This window comes from Notolepis coatsorum (genome assembly GCF_963971535.1).
Source record: "Notolepis coatsorum genome assembly, chromosome: 6".
Lineage (NCBI taxonomy): Eukaryota > Metazoa > Chordata > Actinopteri > Aulopiformes > Paralepididae > Notolepis > Notolepis coatsorum.
The window spans coordinates 86,485,513-86,503,218 of record NC_140170.1 but is presented as its reverse complement, the minus strand read 5'-3'; the positions used below and the strand labels follow the sequence as shown (position 1 = coordinate 86,503,218).

General features: G+C 40.0%; 1 protein-coding gene across 1 annotated transcript; it reads left to right on the top strand.

The window, feature by feature from the left end:
* The first annotated feature begins 69 nt into the window (after positions 1–69).
* smpd2b (sphingomyelin phosphodiesterase 2b) lies at positions 70–17,630 on the top strand. The gene is made up of 11 exons (XM_084316424.1): positions 70–323; positions 2,891–3,025; positions 3,132–3,228; positions 3,583–3,659; positions 7,705–7,798; positions 10,826–10,915; positions 11,017–11,099; positions 11,954–12,086; positions 12,381–12,485; positions 13,109–13,286; positions 13,896–17,630. Exons 2-11 carry the CDS (start codon positions 2,976–2,978, stop codon positions 14,318–14,320), a joined length of 1,332 nt encoding a protein of 443 aa, XP_084172550.1. The 5' UTR covers positions 70–323; positions 2,891–2,975; the 3' UTR covers positions 14,321–17,630.
* The last annotated feature ends 76 nt before the right edge of the window (positions 17,631–17,706 follow it).

Here is a 17,706-nt window from a genome sequence, read left to right as displayed (position 1 = left end):
TAGTGAACTTCACCTCCCAGAATTCCGAGCGGTCGGGTTTTCACGTGGTCTTCCGCATTGAAGAAAGAATGGAGTCGACTCTTAAAAACCCTTGAGTTGCGCATCTGGAAATAAACATTTTACAACAGTCGTCTGAGATGCTTACATATATCAGTGGGACCAAATACATTTGTCCCTTTTGTCTGTGCATTCTAACAAGCAGCGAGTATTTTGGATTTACAGCCAGCAACTTACGGAACTTGACCGATTGCTAACGTTAAACGTTCTGACTGCCTAGTCTGCATAAACAAGCCACTAGTCCGCTAGCGCTGCAGTTTTGCAAGGTAAGTTGAATGAGTTTCATTCTGCCAACATTTAGCAACGGTTAGCCTAACGTTAGTTTTAGTTTAGTTTTATTTACAGTCCGTCAATCGAATATGATTGTTCCTTAAAAGGAAATAGATTTTGTTTAGGTCTTCGTATGGATTTGACAGTCTGAAATATTATTCAGGCACTAGGGGAAAATGACGTACTCTTTACGTACTTTATACTATTTACGTACAATGGAACCGCAATTAATAAATTAGATTCGATGAATCAATTAACTGCGAATCCACTGTTTCCCTGTTTCATGATGAATTGAAAATGGGGAACCCCGATGTAAACAAGACGAACGTCTTTTTCTGCTCTGCATCCTCTTAGCAGTTTGTTTTGTATTGAGCCGTACTGTATTGTACCCATTCTGCAATCTGTTAAAGTTTTCAATCAATCAATCATTCCCTAATGTACTGCCCAGTGTGACAGTTGTTTTTGACTATTGGGTGTGGGATAGTCACGCCAGGCAGGGAAGGAAACAATTAATTTAAACCAAATTTTTTTCTAAATTGAAACTGCGACTGAATTCAGTGATAACTATGCATAAATAGCCTACATCATCGGTCATCATATAAAACTTCCTCCTCAAACCTTACACGTCTTGCGTCACGTGCAACGGCAACTGTGAAAAATGCACTCATCTATGAATAATATTTGTTCAACCCTTAGATCCCGGGAATTGCACAAGTCTCGATTGAAGGCAAACATCTCCATCTCGAACTTAGAACTAGTTTCTTCGAGATGTTTCTTCCCCTTCGGATGTATATTTTTTTATGATCTCTTTTTCTTACACAGTACTGTATATTTGTATGTCATAAATGTCTTGAAAATGGGGGACCTTTATGTAAACAAGACAAAAGTATTTTTCTGGTCTGCATCCTTTTAGCAGTTGTTTGTATTGAGCCGGCCCGTACTGTATTGTATACCCATTCTGCAATCTGTTAATAATGTTTTTAATCAATCAATCAATCAGGTAGCTAATATTGTAAATATAGATATTTAGTCTAATATAATACAGACTTATTTCTTAATTGATAAAATACATTTAATTTAATTTAGATTTGTTCCGTTGATGGTAATGCACAGTTCCATAAAAGTACAATAGTATAATTTCATAACAAAAGCACCTCTCAATTTGCACATTCCATGAGTGAAATGGAGCAGGGAGAAGAAAATCGTATTTGTCCTGCCCCTTAGTCAAAAATATACATAAACAATATAAATAGATTGTCTGTCAATTACACATATTTTCTCTTTTTTAACCTTTATTTAACCAGGCAGGCCAGTTAAGAACTAACTGGCAAAAGGACAAAAGGTCCCCTTGGGTCACTTGTCCAACAGGGAATAAAAAATAAAAAAAGAGACAGAAGGTACATAGGCCTACATCACAGAAGTAAGGGAAATAGTTAAAACACACATCAAACAATCTCTGATATAGTCCTTAAAAGTAGTGAGGGGGGTCAATTTGTAAATTTTCAAAGTCTTTGGCATTTTGTTTCAACTGCTGGGAGCAGCTAATTGGAAGGAGGTTTGACCATAGTCATAGGGAAAGCTATTACCCCTCAACTTCATAAAGTCAAATAGTTCTTTCTTTATACATTTATACTTGAATTTATAAAAATTTAACAAACTACAACCTTATGAGTCCCTCTATCTCACACACGCATTTAATCTGACACATACACACAACTAATTATTTAGTTCTAGTACTGGTAGACTACCTCCATTTGCAGCCATCCAGCATGAGGAAGTTGAGAATAGGCTTAGATGTTTGGAATAGCTGGCTGTCATACTGTTTACACATGGAGCGCTTCCCAGTTTAGCCTTTTCTCCAAAGACCTCTCCCTTCAACACGAGCAAGCCCTCCATTCTATTCCACTGTTTACACACTGAGCGCTCCCACTTTAGCCTTTCCTCCAAAGAGCTCTCCCTTTTAACATGAGCAAGCCCTCCATTCTTTTTCACTTTTCCCCACCCCTTGTGGGACAGCTATGTCAGCACTCTGTTGGCTTAGGGCCGGTGTGTTATGGCAACCCATTAAGAATGGAGTGCCTTACAATTGTCTCCTGCATCATCCCAACTGACTGCAAATCAATAGCCTCTTGAACACAGCAAATAACTAGGCTCTGACTGTAGCCCTTCAGGTAGAGGTGTGCGAAAGCCGTTTTTTTTTTTTTTTTCTCATAAGAAGCAGTAACCCACTCAATTTGGAATATTGAATGCTAATACAGAGTGTAAGTAAATTGATACTGCCAAATTTGACCTTGTAACCTTTTTAGTGGTTTAATAATAATAATAAAAAAAAAGCAGCAAAGATGTCAAAGTGAGTTTTACTAAAGGGACATCCACATTAGAATATCATCATTTGTGTTTGACAATTGTAAAATTCAGCCATTAAATATGACCTCAAAATGTTGCTATTTCTGTCTGGACTTAACGCCAGGTCGGGCTGTAATCTGCTTGGGCTGCAGTTTTAGTTGCAGAGTGAGAGGTTTTTGCACTGTGTTATTTTATTTATCTTTTTTTCCCTTTCTAGTGCCGTCGCCACACAGGGATCAAACCAGCCCCTGCTGTCGCTGCTTCAGCCGTCGCCTCCGCTGCTCACCCAGTCCTCCGCCAGCATGGCCAACAGAGACACCGCCAGGCTCCGAGTCTTCTCCCTCAACTGCTGGTCAGTGGCTGTTCGTTGTTCTGTGAGTCCAGAGACAGTGCTTTGTCTTTGCCACATGGTATGTGGCAGTTCTGTAACGTTGTCCGCCGTCTGTTGTTTCTTTTAGGGGAATCCATTACCTCAGTAAACACTGTACTCAACGCATCGCCATGATTGGAGATCTGCTGTGCAGGGAGCAACACGATATTGTCTTACTGCAGGAGGTAGCTGGAAGCTCTCTCACTCATATTACACATGCAGGCAAAGTTCAAGACAAGATTATATGGCTGGATTAAAGGTGCTATAGATACCCCCCCAAAAAACATTTATTAATGAATTTATAATTTAAAAAGATCTTGGCATATCCAAAGTGAATGTTGTTGTTTACATTTTGCTGACATGTTACTTCCCATTTCCCCACATGGAATGCAAATGATCGGATAAATGACATGCTGGTCCTCTAGTGTGACATCTAGTGGCTGAATAACATCTATAGCACCTTTTAACATGCACTATATTCATTTTGGTGTAGTGAAGATCTAGTCTTAAGTCACCTGTTCATTGGCCTTTTCTTTCAGATTTGGAGCGAGAAAGACTACCTCTCCTTGAAAAAGAAGCTTGTCAATAGCCATCCCCACTCTCATTACTTCAAAAGGTAGGCTAAGGTTCTTATTCTCATCCTATATTACTGACAACAATTTAGCCTCTGGGGGCTACGGCCATTGTTTAGGCGCTTCCGGTGTAGCTGCTGGCTGCTCCTTTCCGATATCGGGGCCAAGACTTCCTCTTCCGTGCGCCGGTAATTGTTTACAGTCCAATTAGCAACCGACTCCTGTCTTTTTTTTTTATCGGACGACATTTCGGCCAATGCATTCCGTCTCTTTCGCTTCCCACACAGACTGTTTACCTGCATGCAACCAAGTTCAAGTTTCAAGTTTCTTTAATAGTTGTCATACAGAAGTACAGAATACTTTTGTACAAAATGCTTCTTACTGTTGCGCTCCAGAGACTGTGCATGACAAGATAAGTATGAAATAAAAACATAGTAAAAATTAGAAGTAAAAAAAGAGGTCACAGTGTTCAGTTTAGAAAGCATGTTCCTGTCAATCTCCGCCATACATTTCAAGTGCCATCCCTGATCAATGATGATTGGTCAATACTACTCTGACTGCAAATTAATTTAATTAAGACTTCAGTTAGAAAGCTAGATATTATCTTAACCTGGCTAATTCAAGGGCTGCAACTAACAATTATTTTGTTATCGGTTGTTTGTTAACACTTTGAGTGCCAACGACAAGATATCTTGTTTGTTCATGCCGACCGTTCAGTGCCAACGACGATAGATCTCGTTTTTTTTTTTATTTATTAGCGATTTGAATTCACATTTCATCAATCTAGCCTCACGTTAGTGCTGCAAACTCTCCTTGAGCTCCATTGGGAAAATACCGCCCCCTATAGTCTCTCCCTGTGGTACTGCACCCCTTTGGAATGGATTGAATGAAACGCATGGGGGGGGGGGAATCCTGCTTCCTCATTTTACTTCTCAGACAAGTCTCCCGAGACGATCGGATTCATTGCAGAGCCCCAGAACAGCGTGGAATACATATTTCCAGTACCCAGCGTTGGATCAATAAACGCAATCAATATTTGGAATGGCGATCAGGAATTGGAATAATCTTTTTGGAGAACATCTGATCTGAGGTAAGGAATCTATTTGACCAGTCTTAGGATAATCAGAGCTTTTTTCACAGAGATATCAACGTGTGCCCTATATGTGTGTGTGTGTGTGTGTGTGTGTGTGTGTGTGTGTGTGTGTGTGCTGATCAGGAAATGAGATAATAGATTTTTCAGCCCGCTTCTATAGCGTGCATAAGTACACATATACTATCAATAATCTAGCGTTTATTTGAAAACTATTCATAAATAGGCCGAAAAATTACAACGTTTTTTGTGTATTCCAGTAAAGGGAGTTTATCACAGAATCTTTATATTTTCCTGAAACTTTCAAAAAACAAGCGTTTTTCAAAATGGTATAAAACGGAAATGAACCCGTTTTGACAATGTTGACTGCAAACAAGTCATTGATAAGCGACGGCCAGATTAGACACATAGCCATAATTTAAGATGTAGTTTATGCGTTTGTAAATATGAGAGCGCTATCATTGAAGTGGTTGGTGGCATGCAAGCACTAAATCGTGCGCCCCCTGCTGGCACTGAAAGTGTTAAGATTAATTTACCAGAAAAACAACAACAATTGATTCAATTTTGCAATTTAAATGATTGACATGTTTTTCAAGTGCGGTACTACTATCCTTAGGTCACAGGTTTATTCATGCAGATATGTTTATAGAGAACTAGGGCTGCAACGATGAGTCCATGTTAGGGATGGGTACCGTTCACATTTGAACCAATACGGTACCGGTACCTGTGAATCGATACCGGTACCCAACGGTACCTTTTTTCTGTACTTTAGTCTCTAAAAATGTAATCTACCTACCTCAGTTGTAAAAAAAAAAAAAAAATACAAACTTCAAATAACCACACTTTCGACCGTTTTCGACTTGCCATTGCCCCGACTGCTTTGTTGTTGAATCAAGTCAAATCCTAGGTACACGTATATTGTGCGTGTGAACGTTGACATGAAAAGATTTTAATTAAAAAAACTTAAGTGTAAAAATTTTTTTTTTTTTTTTGGTATCTCACGTGAAGCGATAATCAGTAGTACCGACGTGTTTCGGTAAGTACCTTTTAAAAGTACCGAATTCGGTACCCATCCCTAGTCCACGTTGTCCATGATGTTGACTATGAAATGTCGTTGATTCGCACATTCTTTACTGACTAATAAGTTTAGTTTTTGACGTCCACTCCAGCCGCAACAGTGAGGAATTGTAGGGGCTGAGCCCAATGGTTCTCTCTCTCTCGCTCTTGCTCTCGCTCTCTTTTACACTATAGAAACTAACTGGATTGTTGATGATAATAAATATTTCACATATTTAACAATCATGATTCTCTTATCTCCTCTGCTGGCACAAGCACTATCATAGCGTGGAGTGGAGAGATAACACATGGAGATATACTAAAAAGCTATTTATAAATTTTGCCCAGTAAAAAATCTCTTCTAAAGCAAAACATTTAAATAAATATGTTTTTCAGCATTTAGCTACAGACATAAATAAATTTCATGACTCATCTCCTACTCTGGGTAATGTCAGAGAGGAGAGGGGCAACCTGTGACCTAAGGATAGTAGTACCGCACTTGAAAAACATGTCAATCATTTAAATTGCTAATTGAATCAATTGTTGTTGTTTTTCTGGTAGATTTATCTTAACAAACAATCGATAACAAAATAATCGTTAGTTGCAGCACTTGAATTAGCCGTGTTAAAATAATATCTATGAGCTTTCTAACTGAAGTCTTATCGTCAGATGAGGCAGATTAGGTAGGCTACGGCACAAAGGAATTTCCCTCCCTATGTTCTGCGGCTTAATGCTTTCTCAACCTCCATACCAAGGCACAAGACTGAGATTAATCACACGTCCTGTTGCTCTAATCCCCTTTTAGAAGTTCACAAAAGAGGACTTAAGAAACAGTGTCTTAGCTCTGGTCCATAAAGCCAAGTTCTCCCAGACTTTTACAGTCGACACAGAGTCGCTCCACCTAATTATTAGGATTGTTAACACATTGCCCGCCGGGGGTTATGCCCATCTCATGCCCCTCTCTGCCAGCGCTGTAAGCCTATGGAGATGTTTACCTTCTTTGCAGGGCTATAACTTTTAAAATTTTATTGCTATATTGACATTACTATGGCCCATTCAACATCGATTATCTATCGTTCAGGATGTGGGAACATTATACTTTATCATTCATACCTTGTTGTGTTAATACCTTCTAGAATATAAGTATGTTTTTAATCTTTTCTGCTGTAATTCCAAAAACGCTAGTTATAGGCCCAAACGCATTATATCGATTGCCGTTTCCCCCCCCCCCCCCCATACATGCTACGCTACACCAAAAAACTCAAATGTATATGATCGGTATACATTATGCCTCATCATGCGCGGAGGAAAGGGGGGGGGGGGGTCATTTATAATTCCCAGATCATCAGTAACTGCTTTATGTAGGTTGGGTGGATATATTGATCAGATGGTTTGCAAACAAGGAAATGCACAATCGGGTTGAAAATAACGTTATATTCCTCTTACCGTGGGCCAATGAGACTGGCGGTGAAAGATCCCAATTATACGACACCGATCGCCTAGGTCCATTTCCAGTTTGTATGGCGCAATAAACGCCAAAATCATATCGATTATTACGTTTAGAAAGCGATCCATTATGTACTGTCTGTCGGGAGTCCCGTAACGAGATGTGACTGCCGGATGATTTTCATCGATGCACTGATGGCACATCCTGTTTGCGAGTGTAACTCGCCTGACCATCCATCAGGCGGCGGTATTGAGCCGTCGTTGCAGTCACATCTAAGGTCCAGCTGCAGGACCGGGGGTGGGTATATGAATTATGAATGCCATGGCGAAAAAATGAAATATTGATCTAAGAAACGCTGTACAGCGATCCTGGCAGACAACGCATGGCGGCCAATAACGCTGGATAGCGTTTTTGGCGCTGGATGTGTTAATGTGTACTGTACTTTTATTATAATGTATAAACATAAAACTCATACTGGTGTTTTTTTCCCCTTCAGTGGAGTCATAGGCAGTGGGCTGGTCATGTTCTCCAGACATAGGATCCATGATACATTTCTTTACCGCTACTCAGTGAATGGCTATCCATACATGGTAAGCTGGAAAAGATGTTCTGATCCTTGTTGCACAAGATTTGCTGTCCAAGCTGAACAAGCATATGCTTGATAACACGCATGTCTTATTATCAAACCCTAAAAATAGGGAAACAATGTCCAGGCAGTCAGGCACGCACTCCAGGTTTTTCCAAATTTATTGGCAGCCTGTAATCATGACGTTTCGGTGTGAACACACATTTCTGCAGGACACTCTGATTGGCCAACGCCAGTTTCCTCACTGGTTAGGCTTAGGCACTCTTTCGAAGTAGGTTAAGGATAGAGTTTGTCTTAGAGCGTGACGGCAAGTTCTTTCGACGGTTAAGCTTAGGCACTTTTTCGAAGTTGGTTAAGGTTAGAGTTTGTCTTAGAGCATGGTGATAGAACGCCAGGTAGTTTGCAGGCTGTTCGACGCGGAAATGGGCGAAGACACAGCTCGTCACGCGATTGGGCAAACATGTCAGTGGCCAATCAGAGAGCGTCAGTCAGTGGCCAATCAGAGAGCATCCTGCAGAAATGCGGCTACGGAAAGTATAGACGCAGTATATACAAGACAAACAGGAAGTGACAACATAGGAAGTGACAACACATTCCCACAAGAGATCTACAAAAAAGTACAAAATACCACTTACAAGCACAACCTTTTCAGAATATGTAAATCAAAAAGAAGCGTGTAAATCATAAAGGGATATATCTATATATATTTATATATATTTTATACAGAGTAGGCCTACATCTTAAACTCATGACCCATATAAGCCATCTTTCAATTATAAATATAAAGAATGATAAATGAAAATAAATAATAAACAATCGAATGAAATGAAATAATCAAATGAAACGGGTCAAAACATTTTCCTCGTTGAGGCCTCTAGGCTCTAAACAATCCAGATAATGAATATAAAAGCATTCCCTTTGTAGCAAGAGCCTGTCTCTGTCGCCGCCTCTTGGTGGTCTCAAGACCTGCTCTATACCCATGTATTTTAAGCCAGAAATATCATGTCCTAACTTATTAAAGTGCCTTACAACTGAAGACTTCTCATAATTTCTTCTTATAGAACATTTGTGCTCAGAAATTAGATTTTTAAAACGTCTTCTTGTTTTTCCAACATAGTAAAGGTTGCAAGGACATTTAAGCAAGTAAACCACAAAATCAGAATTACAGGTAATCCGGCCTCTAACAACGATACTCCTTCCTACCTGTACTTGGTTGTAAATAAAATGTCTCTTTAATCATGCCATGACATTGGGTACAAGACAAACATGGAAAATTGCCATTTGGAATATTAGCCATAAAATGGGTAAATCTTTTGGGAAAATCTGTTTTAACTAACTGGTCCCTTAAGTTAGGTTGCCGTTTGTAGAAGTATTTGGGTGGTTCCTGGAACACACCTCCGATCTTAGGATCTGACTTTAAAATGTACCAGTATTTGTTCACAATATCACGCATTTCTCTAGAAATAGGGCTGAAGGTGGACACCAATGCTACTGAGTTGCTTTTTACTTTGTATTTGTGTGTAAAAAGGGATTGTCTGTTTATCTGTTTAGTTTTATTAAGAGAATTCTCAATAAGGGCCTCACTATATCCTCTAGATCTAAAGTTCTGACAAAGCTCCTTGGCCTGTGTATCAAAAATTTCATCTGTATTACAGATACGTTTATATCTCAAAATCTGACTAAATGGAAGGCTCCTCTTGAGCTCTGGTGGGTGATAACTACTATAATGGAGAAACGAATTTCGATCAGTCTCTTTTTTGAAAACTTCGGTATGGACAATATTGTCTCTCTTTTTCACCAATACATCGAGGAATGCTATGGAATGTGAATCATAATTCATAGTAAACTTAATAGTCTCTCTCTGAGAGTTGAGAAACAAGTGGAACTCTTCCAGAGCCTCTTTTGTGCCTGACCATACAAAAAAAATCATCAATATACCTCCAATAGGCTTTAATGTGTCCAACATATGGATTATTATTGAAAATACATTCAGACTCAAACTTCGACATAAAACAGTTGGCCATATTAACCGCTACCGGGCTGCCCATAGCTAGGCCTCTTTTCTGTAAATAATATTGATCCTGAAAACGAAAATAATTATTATTAAGGACTTCCTGAATCAATGATAGTAATGCCTCAGTAGAGAGATGTAGCTCTATTCTCTGATCCAAATAATATCTACATGCACTTAACCCATCAATATGTGGGATGCTAGGATATAAACTAGAAACATCCATAGTACACACACAATTATTATCAAACCCTCAAAGGCCATATCTCAGATACAAAATATAAATGTATTACTTGTATCTATATTACTTCAATAACACCTCCTTTGTCATAGTGCATCTCCTTTCAACCATCTTTGTGCCTGTTAAAGGTGCTATAGATAACATTCAGCCACTAGATGTCGCACTAGAGTACCAGCACGTCATTTATCCAATCAGGTGCATTCCACATGGGGAAATGGGAAGTAGGGAGGGGATACATGCGTGATTACGAAACCTAGCCGCATTTCTCTGAGATGCTCTCTGATTGGCCGACGCCTGTTTCTACACTGGTTAAGCTTAGGCACTCTTCGAAGTTGGTTACGGTTAGAGTTTGTCTTAGAGCGTGATGGCAAGTTCTTTCGACGGTTAAGCTTAGGCACTCTTTCGAAGTTGGTTAAGGTTCGAGTTTGTCTTAGAGCATGGCGATAGAACGCCAGGTAGTTTGCAGGCTGTTTGACGTGGAAATGGGCAAAGACACAGCTCGTCACGGATTGGGCAAACGCGTCAGTGGCCAATCAGAGAGCGTCAGTCAGTGCCAATCAGAGAGCGTCTCCGAGAAATGCGGCTAGGTTTCGTAATCACGGGGGATACATGCACGCAACATGTAAACAACAACATTCATTTTGGACCCACCAAAAGCAATACTTTTATTCCGAACCTTTCTAAAAGCTCTGTATTATTTTTAAAGAATGATTACTATACATCGAGATGTTACCTATAGCACCTTTAATCCCTTGTCTACATTTTCTTCGACTGCACAGGCCCAACACGGAGACTGGTTTGGGGGCAAAGCTGTTGGGATGGCTATCGTTAACATAGGTAGCCTGAAGGCACATGTCTATCTCACACATGTAAGTTGTGCTACCTAACGATTTCCTGTTCAAGCGACGTGTTTGCAGAGAGTGTCTGGTTATTCACTGACATGCCGGTGTCCCTCTATGCTGGCGTGTAGCTTCATGCGGAGTACTGCAGAGAGAAGGACACCTACCTGCCTCATAGGGTCCTACAGGCCTGGGAGCTGCAGCAGTTCATTCGGTAGGCATCCTTTGGCTTGAAGCCAGTACATACAGAGTTAACAGTGATAATTTCCCCTTAGAGTGCATTCTTTGCATTTCATATTGTATCATATTGTTCATATGTACAATATCTGTACATTATTCCTTACTTACTAGGGATGGGTACCGAATTCTGTACTTTTAAAGGTACTTACCGAAACACATCGGTACTACCGAGTATCGATTCACGTGAGATACCGTTGTAGGTACTGTAAAAAATCATTTTTGAATTATTTTCTTTTCTTTTTATTTATTTTTTAACTTTTTTCTTTTCATGTCAACGTTCACACGCACAATATACGCTTACCTAGGATTTGACTTGATTCAACAACAAAGCAGTCGGGGCAATGGCAAGCCGAAAACGGTTTGAATTTTTTTTTTCACAACTGAGGTAGGTAGATTACATTTTTAGAGACTAAAGTACCGAAAAAAGGTACTCACAGGTACCGGTACCGTATCGGTTCAAATGTGAACAGTACCCATCCCTACAAGTTACGCTGCTGGCTAGTATGACTATGACCATACTGTCTTTATACCTATATCACTGTACATATTGATATTACAACTCTGTACATACATCTGATTTGCACTACACCCAGTAGTACTCATTTATACCCAGTTTAATCACCTGTACATTGTATATTACTTGCACTTTACTGTTACATTTGCACTCTGGTTGGATGCCAAACCTTAATCTGTTCTGTTGCATTTTAAGTTAAATTAAATACTTAATTCAAACAATGCAACTATTCAGCAGTCTTTTCTTTAAGCACAGTAAATGACCATATGTTGATGTTAAGTCGTCTTATTTGAATGCATTTTCTGGTTCACTAGCTATACCTCTGTTGGAGCAGACTTGGTGGTTCTAGGCGGGGATCTCAACATGCACCCTCAGGACCTTGGCAACAGACTACTGAGGACTTACACTGGCCTCCAAGACGCTTACGTGGAGACTGCTAAGTTTGATGTAAGTATGGATAATAACCCAGCCCAACATTAGGATTCATATACTGAAAATATCAAACACAAGATGTCGATGAGGGTTTTAACCTAAAACTGTATTTCTGGTTGTTACCAACTAGGGTTGGGTACCGTTGAACCGATACTGGTATTTTCCTGGAATTCGGTCCAGACTTCTCAATTTCAACATTGTCATTTATTGTTGTAACGGACCACACAAACTAAATCGCATGATCATGTATTGTGTTTTTAAATGTTTAAATATCAACATATCAATATCAAGTTTTTGTTTATTTTGCAGGGATGTGAGGACGGCGTTACTGTATTATTAGACAACCCTTTCAGCGACAAGAAAGAGCTTGTTGCCTTTGACAAGGGAATCCGAATAGATTATATCATGTTCAAGGTGAGAGGAACAATATATTAATATTCTGTCTTTATTATACACCACAATAGTATTATCAAATTTATAGTTTTCGTAGCATAATATTTTCCAAACTGCTATCTGACATCTCGTGAATTGCTCCACTGCCACATTTACATTTAGTCATTTAGCTGACGCTTTTATCCAAAGCGACTTACAAGGGTAAGTGATATTGTTTCATCAAACAGTGTTGAACTTGAGTGCTACACTCTGAGTGCATATTAGTATAGACATAATATAATATTATTAGTACAGGTACATTACAGTGTGATGCTTGGTTCATACACATACAGCTCATTATAGTAATATTCCACAATTATTACAGTTGGTAGTAATAATGGCACACATAAATTCACACCAACATGCGCATTTGTTGATCCATGCAGGACTAAGTCTTGAGACAGACGTATGTGTATCACCGCTGCCATGTTAACGGTAGTAGTATAGGCATAGTATATAATTAATATATATAACATATTATATATTATTTTGCATTTATGAAACCATAATCTAAGGGATGTAGGAATTGATCAGGGAGGTTTGAAGGAAGTTATACACAATTGGCCTGAATATATATATGTACATCATATTTTTTTCATTGGCAGGGTTCCTCCCAGGTGGACGTTCAGTGTGAATCCATGTCTACTACAGAAGGTTCAGTCGCAGACCATCCTTACCCATATTCTGACCACGAGGCGCTGACCGCTCAGCTGAGGCTGGAGCCGCTCACCCAGACACCGGCTGCAGGCGCCGAGAGAGCCGGGGATCTGGACTGTGCTGCAGGTAGTGTGGCAGTTTGATTAACACAAGACTAACTCAAATGTATTTCACAAGAGATCCTGCCTGGGATGCAAGGAACCTCAAAACATTTAAATTACTCCCTTGTAGTTGTCATTCAGCCCTCGAGTTTGTGAACGGTTTTAAGCCACTGTTTCTCCCTTTCTTTCTTGATATTATTTGTATTCAATGTTTTAACACATATACAAACAAAGCAGACAGAACAGACTAAATCAAGACATCAGATATGCACAACGACAAAATATATATTTTTTTATAAAATAAATAAAAATACCCCCCCCCCCCCCCCCCCCCCCCAACAGAAAGGAAAAAAAACAAGACAACCAGTCACTCCTTCGTACCGCTTACCATATTAAGTCTTAAAGATTTTTTAAATGTCAGTCTTTTTACATGGCTTTGTGTAAGAGACAGCTTCACAGTTGCCATTCAGTCCACATAGTCCAAATATAACCATCAGGCCATCAAGAGTCCCTTCAGTTCATGCCTTTAGAGCAAGGAGCTGAGGGAAGAAACACCACAGAACAAACACACAGCAAAAACTGACAAAAACAGTGCTCTATAAGTTTCTCCCTTTCTTTGACTCTGTCTTTGCAGGCAAGTTGGCTGAGCTGGTGGACATTGTGACAGAGGCCCGTACCGAAGTCAAGGTGGGTTTACACTGCGCCGAGAGGATGCGCTACACGGCGGCGCGCACCGGAGTGATGGGCCTGGCCCTGCTTCTCCTGGAGCTCGCCATCGCCGCGGTGCCCTGGCTGGCACTGGGGACAGAGCAGCCCTTCCCTCGAGCCTCCTTCTACCTGCTGGGGGCGCTGTGCTTTGCCATCCTTCTGATCACCGCTCTGCTGTACGTGTTTTACACCACGGAGGTGAAGGCTCTGCAGGGGGGCGAGGACCAGATGAGGCTGTCTGTGGGCAACCTGCAGGAGAAGCTGCGCGGCTTCCCCCTGGCCCAGCCCATCGACACCCAGCAGAGGCCACCAGAGGGCCTGGGGCCCAGCACCTTTGATCCAGAGGAATAGGACAGTAAGTGGGTTAACGTGGCCTTGTGGGAAGGAAACTCCTGGAACTGGTGGTTGAAAAGGACCTTGGTTGTTGCGGCTCTGAATGTGTTTTATGCTAGTATTGAGATTTCAATTTTTACTGCTGCATGTAGCGTAATGGGTTTAACTCAGAGTTTAACCATAAACCGAAGACATTTTTGAGAGTAGTGCAGAGAGCACATGCGATGCTATTTTTGTTTATTTTATTTAGACCTAGTTTTACCTCTATGCACCTACTCCAATGTGCTTCCTATTTCAAAATATCTTGTGCTGTATCACGCAACAGTAAGATGACAGACGGCACATTCTAAATGTGAAAATATAATGTCATGTTTGAACCTATTTTCTATCGCGCCCAGACTTGAACACATTAGGCCGTACGCGGCCCGCCAGGTCCAACTTGCATTCCACCATTTGCTGGCGGTGGGACCAATCATTTCATTGTGTTTAATTTCTTGCTGTCCTTTCGGCATGTGCATTTAGTGAAGCTGGTTCAAGTCACATGGAAGAGACAAAACTTTTCTACTTTCTCGATGTGTTTGGAAGTAATGGGGATTTCCACCATGCACCATCACACTCCAGACTGTATTTACTTGTTAGAATAGCTGCAGATGCAGTACTCTGTGGATACATGAGACCAGCAATATGTTATCCGCACTGAATTTTGATCGCCACGCCTCTTTTTGGTGGGAAAACAACTCAAGGAATAAATGGGGATTAGACAGCGTTTGTTCATAAACTACAACTTTAGGACAAATCACACGGATATAAATCACACCCAAGACTCAAGGCATTACCTCATGGCTTTAAGTCTCTTGGAGATTCATAAGCGTGATATTAAATGTCCAGATAGGGACATGAGGGGATATCCTGCTGATGAATGGGGAAATACCATAGGGAAGACTGAAGGAGTTTGCCTGAAAAGCAAACTTTTCACAACATGTGAACACTCAATCGTGGGTGGTGTTGGAAAGTAATTGCTTGACTTAACATGATGCACAAAAGGAACAAATGTTTCAAACAATGTAAGCGTTCTGCTGAGTTTTTATACTGGCCAAATACAATGCCGGTCAATAGGAACAGTGTTTGTGTTTCCCCCAAAAATAGGCACGGCTGCGAAGTACCAAAGTACCGCAAAATATGCTGGTCTGATTGTATGCTACTGTGCTTTAGGGTCAGTATTAGGACTGTCCTTGACTACAGGAATTCTTACGTTCAAATACAACATAAACCAAATTTAGTGGCACAAATGCATACAAAGTCAATTGAAAAGCGTGAACGGAGGCGAACATGCACAGCTTCTGGGCGGAAAATGCTTCAACTTAAAATACAGGTATACCTTAACAATGAATATGAAATAGAATGCTATGAATGCCTAGATATTGAATAGGTTAAATTTAGAAATTGTTTCGATATTTAGTAATGGTCTACGTGGTGTGGGTATGGCTGGTTTAACCAGCCACACCTGCCCTGGGTCAAGTTAGTTAGACCTGGGAGCAGGGATGGCTGCATACTAGAGGTGGGGGAAGACAATTGGTACAGCGATATGTTGTGATATTTTGCAGCATTTTGTTGCAATAAGAATGATTGGGAGTGAGGTGAACATTAGTTAAAACAGATGTTGTATATATATATTTTATTGCAGATGTTTTTTAGTTTTTTTTTAAAGGTAATAAATCTATTTTATAATAAAAACACAAGATACTTGTGACCTAAGGATAAGAGCTCAATGAAGAAACCCACACCCATTGCCAAAAGAAAGTCTTAACATGCCTATAAATACTTACTATGGAATTACACACTAACTGTATTAGGAAATCGATGTGCACAGGTTAAATATGCCATCCACACACACACACACACACACACACGAGAGCGAGCCTTTCTCATGATGGCATGTTCCATCTGCTCTGGCTTGTAGCATCTTGCCACCTCTCTTCAATAAACTACCGTCATCGACTGTCCCTGTGTCGGAGAGCCCCTTGGAAAGCCACTGTGATGGCATGTGGCATTGTGGCAGGGTGAACAAGGGCACCAAATGCACCAATGTGAGTTTGAGACCAAACTCATTCATTCATGCCAGTTACGCTAGTTATCAACAGTCAAACAGATGCGAGTAAAGTGAAACAATGTTTCTCTTTGCGTTGTATTTGAATGTACATTCCATCAACTAATAGTCATAACTTTTTTCGATCGGAAAAATAATACATAAAAAAAAAACTAACAGTCTTGGTCAACTAAGACCAAACCAATCAATGAATTGACCGATCTCAAACCACGCCCTCTTCTCGCGATCCTCCAATCACAACCGTTGCTTTCCCCTCCAATCACAACTGTTGCTTTCCTCATCCAGTTGTGATTGGAGGATCAAGAAAGGAGGGCGGGATTTGAGATAGGTCAGTTGACTTAAGCGACTAAATGGGGACAGTCCTAGTCTCTGTGTCTGTTGGACTGATCTCAGAATTCCTCCAATGGCACTTACGGCTGGGCCCTTCTATGCGGTGCAGGACATTTACCAAATTTGTCTTCTTTCAAACCTCCGGGGGGATAAACCGACATGGCCAGTTATAATTGGACTTCGCCTGAGACAGGGGGTTGTGCGGCTGTACAGTAGTTTGCATAGCCACCTATAGTGAGATTGGGACTAAATGACCTGTTTGCATGCATTTTACACCTTTTGTGATGATCACTGACTTGCACTGCTGAGTTTTCTTGATGTTTAGGGGAAGACAATCCACACTCCTGTGTGCTATAACCCAAAGTATAGAGATCACAATGCACTGGAAACCTTCTATTTATTAGGTAAGGTACTGTTACTTGATCTAATTACTAGTTAATCAGCTTTAATCAGTAGAAATCAACATATTTTAATCAATGCTCATACAGTACAGTTCATCCTATATTATAGAAGGATGAATGGTAGAAAATGAATACATGCTAGAGTCACAAAACAAAAACATTCTTCACATTACTGCTATGTATTGTAATTTTAAAGCTTGCGTTGTTGGCACTGATTATATCCAACTCCCAAGAATATCGCTGTACAACAGTCTTAACTTGTCCAATGACTCATTGATAAAGAACTTGCAGTACTATGATCTTTTTTATTATTATTACATATTTTACATCATTATCACATTAATGATGGATTCTCACTACTCTGAAACAGTAGTTTATAGCCATTAATGATAATTAGGTCTCTTGCATTTCTAATGATACCTCTCACTTATTATTTTATTTGTAATTTTGTTTCCTATTAAAATATGATTGTGAAGGCAATAATAAAATAAATAACCTACAACAGTTTTTTTTATTAAATGTTTTACTTGTGTTATTGAATGCTTCCATCAATGTTATAAAGGCAA